Source organism: Ictidomys tridecemlineatus, chromosome 8, assembly GCF_052094955.1.
Source record: "Ictidomys tridecemlineatus isolate mIctTri1 chromosome 8, mIctTri1.hap1, whole genome shotgun sequence".
NCBI lineage: Eukaryota > Metazoa > Chordata > Mammalia > Rodentia > Sciuridae > Ictidomys > Ictidomys tridecemlineatus.
In genome coordinates, this window is record NC_135484.1 from 21,656,929 (window position 1) to 21,669,328 (window position 12,400).

The following is a 12,400-nucleotide window of genomic DNA, read 5'->3' on the forward strand; positions in this document are numbered from 1 at the left end:
TCACATCTTTGACAACATGAGCATTATACTATTTCCTTCAACTTGTCTGGCCCGGCGATAAAGGTTTATCTGTCACCCATACAAGGAACATGCAGACCTGATAGTAACCCAGCTTCAGGATGGCTGGGTTGGTGGCTGAGTAGCCTGGACAAAAGCGGTGACACTTTCAGAAATGAGAATAAAAATCTGTGCCCCTACTACACCAAACCTATATATTCAGAAATGCACAAATCTATGACACAGAGCAGTCTGGAGAAAGGGTCTGCCTACAGCACAGCCCCTAGACAGAAGGACCCTCATGCTGACATTTATCCCCTGCCATAAAGACCACACTCAAGATGACGAGGGAGCGTTGCTGGAGAACTGCCCTGCCAGCAGCCTTCATGACTCCTGTCATCACCGAGTTCCTCCTTATGGTCTTTGTTCAGTTCAAATTTATAATTATGATGAATCTTGCCAACCCTGTGGGTATTTACTGTCCTTTCTTGGTTCCTTTCTAAAATCCCAAGAATAAGACCAAAATAATTCTGATGGATGAATGAAACCTAGCCCTTGGTTGACAGGCATTATCTGCTCTCTGCTATTGAGAGTCAAAGCCTTTGGAGACTTTTTCCAGTTGGAGGTCTCATAGTATTTCCAGATAGGTGGACTTAGACCTCTATTATATCTAAAGGGATTATTTTCAGTACCTTTCCTCACTTTAGGTACTCTGTGTATAGCCAGACACTCTCCTCTTTGGACACATCCTTACTTGCTTTGGCTCAGGGATGTGAACTGTGTCTGTGCTCTATAGTGAAAAAACAGGCCCTTTCCTGGTCCTGTTTCCTCCTGAGAAAAACCAGGGATGGAACTGCATTAGAGCTCTAATACTGCAAGGATTCAAGGACTCCAGAAGGCCTGGAACCACACCCTGAGCTCACTGGAGCTGGGATAGAGCAACTGTAGCTCCTGACTTCATGCAGCTCTGACGGGCAATGGATAAAGGAGAGAATAATCAAAGAGGTGCGGTTGCATCCTGAGACGCCACATAATCTATACTGCTAGTATTTTTGCCTTTCTAGAGCAGATGGAAATAAGGAGGAAAAGAAACCCTTGTGCCTGAGGACTGGTCAGAATGCAAGTCCACTGGTCCGTGGCCACACAAATCAGAAATTCTCCACTCAGTCTTCCCATGAGAACTGTACCAGTCATGGGGTAGCTTCCAGGATGACTCTCAACCTATGGCAGGGAGTACTGTATGGTGGGGAAAGGTGGGGAGGTGCTTCATGGAGGGGCCGAGGTGGATTGCAAAAAAGGCTCTATATATTCCAGAACTGAGCCCAGAGCAATGCAGAGGGGCGACCCCCCTTGTCTGCGGCTGGTAACTCAAGGGCCACTGAATGCTAGCATCATCATCCCTAGAAATTAAATTTAAAGAGTCTTTCAGCTTGAGCACTATTTGACATTTAGAAGCTTTGAGGGGGGAAAAAAAACCAGAGAAATGAACTAAGGATATTTTCTTGCAAGGGGAAAAAAAAGCCTAAAACTTTCCAAATCCAGTCCCTATAACTTTTCCACAGGAGTGGAGTGTTTCCTGAACCGCCTTAGAATGCTTTTGCTCTGAACTCCCCAGCCAGCCCTCAAAAATGTGGGTCAGGCCACACACTTGACTGTGGTGCCATATTTTAGACACCCTGCCCTTTTCCAGGTATGAAAAGTATATCTAAAGAATTATTACAAGGATTTATAATGAAATACATACTTGGAGAGTGCTTAATTTCTCCAAATACTATTATTTTAACACAGAAAAAAAAAGAGTGATGGCTCTGGAATCAGATTTATATTTTCATAAATAAGTGGAAACAATCTTCTGAGTTTTAGAGCCATTTGTCGATTTGGGCAGTACTGGCAAACAGACTGTTGGACAGTCAAGCTCACATAGTAAATTACCCAGTTCTGATATGGAATAGTGGCAAATCTTCATAGTCACAAAATACTTTTTTAATATTTCCAAGATGACATGGAAAGTGTGAGCATTTTTTAAAACTATTTTTTTAAATGGAAATATATACATTTAAGTGTTAATCATGGTTCTTGGAACAGCAGATTTTTGTATGATAGTTACAGTGTTTTGTTCCTCTTTGTATTTTAAAAATATTTTTAAATTTTTACATAGAATATATTTTTTTCATAGTAAATGCAACTTAAAACCTTTGATTAATAACTTTTTGAAATTAACATGTAAATTTAAGTGAATTCATTTCATATACATTGCATTGGTTTTAGTGTCTACAATTACTTAGTAGACTAATAGGAATAATTATTCCTCAACATCAGATTTGAAGAAAGTGGATATATATTAAAAAAAAAAACACACAAACAACAAAGTATATCCCGTATATCCCACAACATGAATGCTCATTAGCAGCCACACTGTCATCACCTTTCGGCTGAGCCTGCGTTTAAGTTCCATTTTTGCTTCTTGTTCTTCTTCTTCATTCTTTTCTGTTTATGAATGGGGGGAAAGGCAAAATGATTTAGATAATTTTACAATTATATAAGTAATTTTATAATTTTAAAATTACTACAGATAATTTTACAATCAGAAAAGTCTACCAGGCCACAATTACTAGAATCTACCTGATACTGGTTGAGCACTTCATTGATATCTTTAAAAAGCTGTCAAAAGATTTTGCAGAAAGACCAGTCACACACAGACACACACACACACACAGACACAGACACAGACACACACACACAGAGACACAGACACAGACACACACACACATACACACACACACACACACACACACACACACTACATGCATATATGTGTATATAACTCTTTCCTTTGCAGGATTTGTTACTAACTTTAACTTATTTTTACTTCCAGATTCCTTGTTCTATTCTGAAAATCCCTAGGAGTGCTTAGAATCTGGTGAAAGCCTTCTATTGCTGAACATCTCATGGGCTTAAAAGCACAATTTACCAGAATTCAGATCAAACTTTACTTCTGGATCTGGCCTTTATGTAAAAAATCTGAGACATATTAAAAGAGCAAATTAAAACCATCCAATGCATGTCTGAACTGCTGCTTTCCATTCAAGTCCAACCAAAATATTTGATCTGTCTTCCTTGGTTTCCATAGAAGCTGAATGTAAGCATTTCTTTGGGCTTTACTTTCAAACCAGAATGTTCTGAATGGGGTTATGGTGTACTGTGGGTAGAAATTATTTATTTTCTTGTGACTTTAACTTTCCAGAGTCTTCTCTTTCTGTAGTGCTTCACCAAGTAGTACAACTTAATGCTGTCCAACAGATGGGATTTTAAAAAAAGTTCAGAACTTTTAAAGAAACAAACACCCTTTCAGCTTTTATTGGGTGCTTATTTAAGGAACTTCTTTCTTGCTTCCTGGAGCTCATCCTCTGGTGGACAAGTAAACACAGATTTTACTTTTTAGATACTAATGCTTATCAAAGATCATCTTTCAGAAAGTGATATCATGAATTCAATGGAAAAAAAGTCACATTGTATAAGGGATCAACTAGAAAGCTAAAGAAGAAAAAAATCTACGAAAAAAAATATATTTGTGTGTGTGTGTGTGTGTGTGTGTTGCCAGTGATTGAACCCAGGGCCTTGTGCATGTGAGGCAAGCACTCTACCAACTGAGCTATATATCTTCAGCCTTAATTATATTTGTTTTAAGAATTCAAATAGGCTTCCCATCATTAAGATTATTTGTATCATGAATAAAATATTACCATTTAATATTTGCAACATCTATATTTGTTAAATAAACAGGGTAATTTTTTCTCTCTCCCTCTTTTTTTTTTTTTTTTTTTTTTTTTGTTGGTGCTGGGATTGAACCCAGAGCCTTGTGCATGAGAGGCAAGTACTCTACCCACTGAGCTATACCCCCAATCTAAACAGGGAATATCTATGAATTTTCCTCCTTTAGATAGGAAAAAGTTTCTACATTCTTCTGAAATACTAATTTGTAAGAAAAAAGATGATCAGTCTGGTGATTTAGACAGTATAACTGAATATAACTGAAATCACGCACAGGACAAAAAATGCATAAAGTGCCTATAAGTACCAAACAAGTTTGATTACAGTTTAATTTCTTTACCATGAATACACTGTAGGTTTTTCATAATGAAGTAAAGCATGTATACTTACTCTTACAATATAACATAGGTTCAAGTGATTACCTTATATGAATTGGATAAAGTTTGTGGACTATCAATTATACATAATAGACAAATGACAAACTTGTGATTTATGTGATTGAAACCAGAGTTTTACAAGGTAAGAGCTTTGATAATATTATTAATAAAAAGAAAAATATAACCCTTAGGACATTTTAGTCAACTCTTCCTACCCAGTCCTTATGCTATATTTTTTTAAGGTACTTTTCAAAGACTTTTTTTTTTAATCTAATACATCTCAAAGCTAATATACTGTAATTTTCATTTAATACATAAAATGACATTTCTTGGAAGGGAATATTAGTTAAGGCCATTGTACCACTAGGTGACAGCCAGTGATTTTTTTTTTTTTTTTTTTTTTTTTAAGAAAGCCAGTTGCAGTTGGGGAATTAAGTAAACAGGATTTTACCATCTGGGAATTCTTTTCTGACATCAGGAACTGGCTTCCTTACGTTTCCCACGTTGGAAATTGTACTTCTAAAGAAATTAGAGGAAGCGGGTGAGGTGGAGGGAAGCCAACTAGATCATTCTTCTGCATCTTATTGAAGAGTCACTGTAAAATCTCTTGCAAAGAGTCAGGGTTAAGCCTTAAGCTTGGTATTTAAAAAGTCATCATGTTTTTTGCATGTTTCCTTCACTCTTTGATTCATCAGAGGACTAATTGTAGAGCAAAATGTAAACTTTCCTGGTCACTTTAAACAAACAGAGGGGAATTCATGAAGGAAGTGATGGGGCTTATTGATAAATCCTGCTCTCAGTACCTCTCATCAGAGCAGAGGGGCGCACCCTTCAGACAGCCGCAGGAAACATTTCCCATCAACACACAAACAATGCCTGGGGTCTAAGAGCAGTGGGCACTACGGAAACTGCCTGGCTAGTGGGAGTTGCCTGAGCATTTTATGGATGAGCTAAGAAAAGAAGAAAGAAAAGTACAGAAATACCAGCAACTGGAGTATTGTTATATTCTTGAGTCATTAATTCAGACAAAATGAGCTAAAAAAAAAAAAAAGCCACATTTTTTGTTGTTGTTTTTTCCTCTTTTTGCTTTATACATGCTTCCATGGGAGTATTTTGAACAAATGAAAGTACACATAAAAATTTGGTATACGTAATATATATGGCATATAAATGTGTATATGTATGTATGTAGCTGGATCAGTGGGTGGACAGAAATCAAGGAAGGAGTGAAATGGGACATGACCCTAAGAAATAGAACATAACTTGTCCTGTGGACTCTGATGAAAGCTATCAGCATTTACTGTCAGCTCACTCCTGCTTATTAGAGCAGTGATGGTTTCTGATCTGAGAAATGTTGAATGTTTTATGAATTAGTTTCCTACTCTGTCATGAAAAGATCACCTAGTTAAAATATGTGTCTTAAAAACAATACCACATCACACATAGATTTTTCTTGGAACAGATGGTCATTGTTGCTGGAGGTGAAAACCGGGGGTAAAACATACAAACAAGAGCACACAGTGTGGAAGAACCCAGAAGCAATGGGCTGAGCAGAGTGTTTTGCAAATGAAGCCATTCAGTCCCCGTGATTACAGTGGAAAGCTTGGGAAAACTGGTGAACAGAACTTCTACCAGTTCTTGTCTGCTTCCCTTGGCCACAGCATCCTGTGTCAGGAGATCATGAGCCAGTTATCAGCCTCTCCAGACTGGAAATGTGCCTTTTGTTTCCAGAATCAACACGAACTTAGAAGGAAGCAAAAAGAGCTGGAGTCAAATCTGAAGTTGACTTTGGTGTTTCACTCTTTCCCGAACCTCCAGGAAAACAGAGGGTACTAAGCCAACACAGCACTTAAGATCAACATGCAATAAATTTCCGGATCCATGAAACAGTTCCTCAAATAACCAAACTTCAGTGTGGTTTGGCACATTAGTCTCACAGGAGCAGGAAAGAATTACCCAGAATTTTCTTGGCCCTTTTTTTTTTTTTCTTTTCTAGGTATTGCATCAGGCATCCAGGGAGACCTAATCTCTGGGTTTTAGGAGCTTACAGTCTGCAAAATTTGAGTTTATTTAAAACTTGATTCAACAAATGCTTCCCAGGAACCTATTATTGAAAACAGTGAAGCTTTGGGATTTTGTTTCTTTGTCAAAATTAGATGTTGTTTTCATCATTCTTCCAAAAGGTCAAAACACAAATTTATCCTTTTCTTTCTTTTTTTAACACACACACATATACACACACACACACACACACACATATACACACAATACCTTCATTTTATTTGTTTATTTTTATGTGGTGCTGAGGATCAAATCCAGTGCCTCAACCACACGAAGCAAGTGCTCTACCACTCAGCCACAACCCCAGCCCCAAATTTACCCATTTCTAGCCATATTTTTTTTCTTCTTTCAGACTAACACTTCTATACACTGATAGGCACTTATATCCTTTCTTGGGTTCTATTCCAGTTATGCTTACAAACAACCAGAAGAAAAGCATCATAAGAAAAAGTTCCCATAGACCGGAGGATGTAGTTCTCTTATATTACATCTTTATTGTTGGGTTGCTTTAGCTATGGCAACTGTAGTATAAATATGCTACAAAAAAATCTTTCCTTCAGAAAAGAAAATAACTTAGGCTGGAGAGTATAGGTCATCCAGCAAGCCAAGAGAACTCTGTAAGCCTGGTTGAAAAGGATCTTTCTCTCACCAGCAGCTCATTACTATTGCACTACTATCCGGAGTTCTATCTATCCCTGTTCTTTGATACTTCATACAATAAAAAGCTTTTAGAAACTGTAGTTGGTAAATAAAACTGCATCTAGGCTCCATTTAAAAATATCCATTTCTGACCTCTCTGAAGTTAGTAAGCACATCGATACACAAGGGCAGCACAAACCTCGTTTCTATTAGAGTTCCATATACTATCCTGTCAAAAAGACTAGAAAGAAAAATAAAATGGAAAAATAAAGTAGGAAAATGAATGAAGAACTCTTTAAGGGCCAAGAAACTATAAATATCTCAAGAGGGAAGCAGAGTTAGTTATCACAACAAAGGAAAATGAAATGCACTGCAAAAGTCCTCTGACCAAAATTTTGTTTTAAATTAAGTAATTTGTTAAGCCTAGCAACAATGTATATTATTAATGGTAAGATGGGAAGGCTTGATTCATTTCCTTGTGGATTCTTTGGCCTTTTCTTTGACAGTTATTTGCCAGTGCACTACAGCACTTCTTCCACTTAATATCTGGTGGGAAGAATATAAGGAATATATTCCATCTTTCTTAAAAACAATTGTTATTGCCACGATTCCAGCCTGTAGGCTCTCAGACTCAATGCCATCAAAGGAAACGTAAAATTAAAATATTATTTCTTAAATACATGAACAGCTACATAGAGATGGGACATAAATAGACTGTCCAGTCAGTTGTTAGTAAACTAATATGTGATGGTTGCCTCCCTGCAAGTGGATGGTCTAAAGAACGAGTACACAAGGAATTTCTGAACAGCAGAGGATACTCACGTCTTAAGATATTTCTTTGCTCTAATTCTTCAGTTGTGGGCCTCTGGCTGAGTCTCCTAGATGACAAGAAGAATACACTACAGGTTACAAACGAGGTTCCTTTAATGGAGATGCAACATGAAACAAAGCTAGATTGTTTTTATCACTAGTTGAGAAATAAAAAATCCATTCTGTTATGCTTTTATTAGGACTTATAGTTATACATAATGGTGTGGTTCGTTTAAAAAATTCCATTTTTCACAGCTATGAAATAAAGCTGTCCCTTTTACCCGTTCACAGACCCCAGATTGTGGCTGACACTGATAACTACCCCCATTATCCATTCTGTCTTCCTCTGAGTAACAGAACTTCCTAAGTTTTAGCTGGGTACCTGGCTGCAGACCTCAGTCTCCTGGACTGCAGCCAAGTGTGGAGATGTGATTTGAATTCTGCCGTGGAGTGTTGAATTCTGCTATGGAGTGTGAGCTGGATGATGTCTGTAAGTTCTTCTTTTTACCCTTAAAATGACTGAATGTGTTCCCTTCTTTCTCTTTCCCTCTTCTACAGGACAGAATTTAAAACATGGTGGCGTAATCCAGCTTTGAGCATGCAGAGGAAACTGTCCAAGGGGACAGGAGATCAATGAAACAGAATGAATCTGGGTGCTAGTCTTTGGGAGCCATGATTCCCAGCCATGATGCGTGGCCGGCCACCTCTGGACAGTTAGGTGAAGCCTTGTTAGAACCACTGTACGTTTTGATCTCCCACAAGAGTTTAGCTGACAGCCTAATTAACATGCGGTCATTCAAGTCTAAAAATTAGCTGCTGCTCAAGAGTTCATGCCCATTTAGAAATCACTTAATCTATGCTGCACAGGGGTTTAAGTGAAATGCTGCTTCCGGGACCTCAAATGAATATTTACATATAATGTAATCTTCAAGATATATTGTCTGCCTTTAAGATAACCAAGGCTCATTTGGGATTAGGAGTTATCTATTTGTACATGAGAGCAGTATATCCTCATAAATCCCTTATTCTCAGTCTTATTCCTATGATTAATTTGTTGTTAGTAAGGAAAAAACTTCCTCAGGATGTAGGTTAAGTTTGTACAACTTAGACTAATATACTTGAAAGGTAATTTTACTATAATATATGACTAATTTGAAATGTTATGACTCTCATAGAAAGACGATGAATAAATGAGATTAGTGACATTTTAAATGTGTGATTAAAATTTTTGTTAAAAATTAATCTTTATCAGAGCTACCTTGAAACTAAGTTGAGTAGCTGAACCCACAAAAGAACCCAGGGGACATCACTGCACTATATTTCATGCTCCTCTCCTACCCATGTGTCCTGTGCTACCAGTATATTGGGCTCTGTATCCAATCACACCTGTATCACCCCTCTTGTACTTAAGCTTGTTTCCTCCTTCACCAATGCCTTTCTTTCCTTCTCCAGCTACTAAAACCCTGCAAATGGTTAAATCAGTCTCCTGAAGGTAGGTGTTTGTCCTGTCCTGTAAGAATTAAACCTTCCTGATTCTTTCCCCCCACACAATGGTTACTCAAGACTATACATCCATGAAAACAGTAAATCATAAAGACAATCACAGCTACCTTTTATTCAAACTTTTAAAGTCCCAGGTATTGTGCTAGGTGCTTAACGTGTACTATCAAGAGTCCTCACAACGATTTAGCAAGGTAGCAGCCAGCTCCTACGTTATAGATGAGGAAATGAGGTATTAATTAACTTGCCTAGTGAACACTAGAGTCACGATTCCCATCTGTGGCCTTTGGCTTTGATGTCTGTTTCCTAAGGCTGGACCTGTGGGTGAGTTATCTTTGAATGACAGGGATTAGATGTGCTGTGTGTGTTGGAAAACAATTCTGTAAAATTTACATCTTAATAATGGCAAACATTCTACTTTGTGTTTGTTTACAAAGGCTTTTGAATTTTGGGGGTTGTAGTGAGTTCTAATTCACAAAAGCAAGAGGTACTGTCTCCATTGGATGACTAGACCTGGGATGGGAAGCTTTCGCCCATCCACCACAAATACACACCTCCATTCCCAGGCTCCCATACCTCCAGGAATCCTTGATGAAACGATGCCCTATGGGATTGCATGGGGACAATTTTTCACAATGTTTTTTTATCAGTCCTTCATTTTTGAGCATTTGGTTTGTTTTCTCATTGCTATATAAGGAAGCTTGTAAGAAGTATCTTTATAAACATGGTTTTAAAAAATCCTTCTGGAATATTTCCTTTTTATATATATCTCCAAATAGAATTACCATGCAAAGAAATTAGACTGACTTATAATTCTCTTATCATACTGTGAAACCATTCTTCAAAAATACTGAGCAAGAATGTACCTGTGTCCTATTTCTCTATAAACTTTCCAACATTGAGTTTAGTTTTAAATGTGCTTTACTAGTTTAATAGATGTATAATAATTTAAGTTTATAATGAGAAACATTAAATTCTGTTGAGCCCTTACTGATCCAGGCACTAAAGAGCCTTAAGTGTATCACTTTATCTAAATCCTTGCAAGCTCCCGGGATAGTCACTTGTTTTAGGAGTGGATCCAAGCAGGGGCTCTTTCCTTGTTTTCCATACTGAGTTTCTGAAAGTATTTTAAAATAAGTTCTAAATACGTCCACACCCTGGTATTTATTCCTTTTCCTTTCTTTTATTTTTTATGTTGGGGATCAAACCCAGGGCCTTCTGCACACTAGCCAAGTGCTTTACCACTGGCTGCCTCCCCAGCCCACACACTGATTTGAGCAGACACATCTCACAATGGTTCTTATTAAGTTTATCACAGCCTTGAACATCTTCCAAAACCTGAGTGGAGGACACCTCATCTTGTCTCTGTAGATGATTTTTCTTTGGCCCACGTCGGGAGAGGTGACATTTATTCCTGTTTGGTTTCATTTTGTGGAACGAATACTTTATTGATGTCCTGATTCTGTCAAGTACATGTACTTTATCAATCCTCAGGTGATAAATAAAGTCCTGTGGTACTTCATGCCACCCACACTCCTGATCAACCAGCCCACTAAATTTTCCTCACTGATAAAAATGTTTACTCTTTCTCTCTCCATTTATTAATTCCTTCCATTATGATTTTCTGGAGGAAGATTTTTTTGGGGGCCTCAGGTTAAATGAGTAGCTGAGTATTTAAAATGTACTTTGTTGCTACTATTGTGAGTGTAATTTTCCTTATTCATTTGATTCTCTTGCTATGTGTCAATAATAATACAGATATAACGTTGATTTTCACAGATTAATCTTACATCTGTGAACTTGTTGAAATTAGCATGTAAAAAAGTTTTGGTAGTTTTTCAGTTTTATAGGTATATAATGAAGTATAACAGTACTTCTTATAATTTAAACTTTCATTACATTAGAAATGATTGTCACTAGTCTTGTAGTATAAGAAGAGCAGGGACTTTTTGTTTGCTTCTATTTTTAAAGAAAATAATTTTATAGTTTCTCCATATACTAAAATATTGAGCAATAATTTGGGGAAAAAAACCCTATACTTCTGATTTATTTAGGATTTACAACACAAAATTATCTTTAAAATTTTAAAATTTTCAGATGCTTACTGAGATGAGCATATAATATTTCACTTTCTTACCCCTTACTATGATAAGCTGTCATGATATTTTTTATTTTTAAGGAATATGCATGAGTTTGCATTATTCTTACATGCAAATATTGTTCTTTAAATTCTTCTGTATGGCCAAACATAAACAAAGCCAATAAAACAAACACTCCGAAAATCTAGAAGCATATTCTTTTACATGGTGCAACAAGTACAAAATAGGAGAGTATATATAAGAAAGCAGATTGGGCAGAGAACTGAGGAACAGAAATTCTAACCCTTGTCCTGCTACCAAATAACTGCAACTCTTTCAGAAATTTCCTTAATCTCCCAGGCCTCAGAGAGGCCCCTGTGTTTACTCAGTAAGATGACAAGTCTGAAGGTAAAGTCTGTTCTGCTTGATGCTGCAGATCCCTTTAGTTTCTTTTAGCTTGGCTAGCTCTTTCCTGAAGTAGGAAATGGTCAAAGTTTACGATTGAAATGAAAAGACTAGAGTGAGAAACAGATCATCGATCAGTAAACTACTCTGAACGGCTTCCAAAGTCCTAGAGGTCGGGAAGTGTCTCAGAGCAGAGGGACCTTCAGGCCTCTTCTGAGATTCCCTGGGAGGCTGCACCTTTCCTTCAGGTGGGCACCACAGCTGCCTCTGAAATTCTCTGTGTCTTACCACAGCAAGATCTCGCAGAGCAACAGCCTGTGGCCTCCAGAAGACCCTATACCAGCTCTCCAGTGCTGCAGGGTCCACTTCCAAGCCAGGACAGCAGCTTCCTCCCACCTCCAAACCCTGCTCTGGTATTCCAGATGGTTCCCTTCTCCTCCCTATGCACCCTGATAGGTACGCAGAGGGACAGAAGTCAGCTCTTAAATGTGCTTCAACAGAATAAAAAATGAGAGCATTGGCTGGAATTAAAACTGCCAGGTAAATGGACTTCTAAAGTCACTAGTGGCAAAAGTGGAAGTCCTACACAATGGCAGGAGGCAGAAAGAGATAGCAGACGACCCACTTATTGGGAGTTAAAAGGGGGAAGTTGAGACGTGGGGGCAATGGTTACTCAACCTAGATGAAGCCAGGACATCCAGGCTAACATTGCTATAGTCTCACAGCACACGGGGCAGAACCTCAGGACACTCAGAAATGCCA

The 12,400-nt window shown here is 37.9% G+C and overlaps 1 protein-coding gene across 12 annotated transcripts in view; it reads right to left on the bottom strand.

The window, feature by feature from the left end:
• Phactr2 (phosphatase and actin regulator 2) overlaps positions 1-12,400 on the bottom strand; it is a 269,022-nt gene that overhangs the window by 31,102 nt on the left and 225,520 nt on the right. For all 12 annotated transcript variants that reach the window (XM_078018989.1, XM_078018984.1, XM_078018987.1 and 9 more), the window contains 2 exons: positions 7,668-7,723; positions 2,423-2,484 (listed from right to left, as the gene is read on the bottom strand). In XM_078018989.1, coding sequence (XP_077875115.1) covers positions 2,423-2,484; positions 7,668-7,723 — 118 coding nt within the window. The remainder of the gene's footprint in view (positions 1-2,422; positions 2,485-7,667; positions 7,724-12,400) is intronic.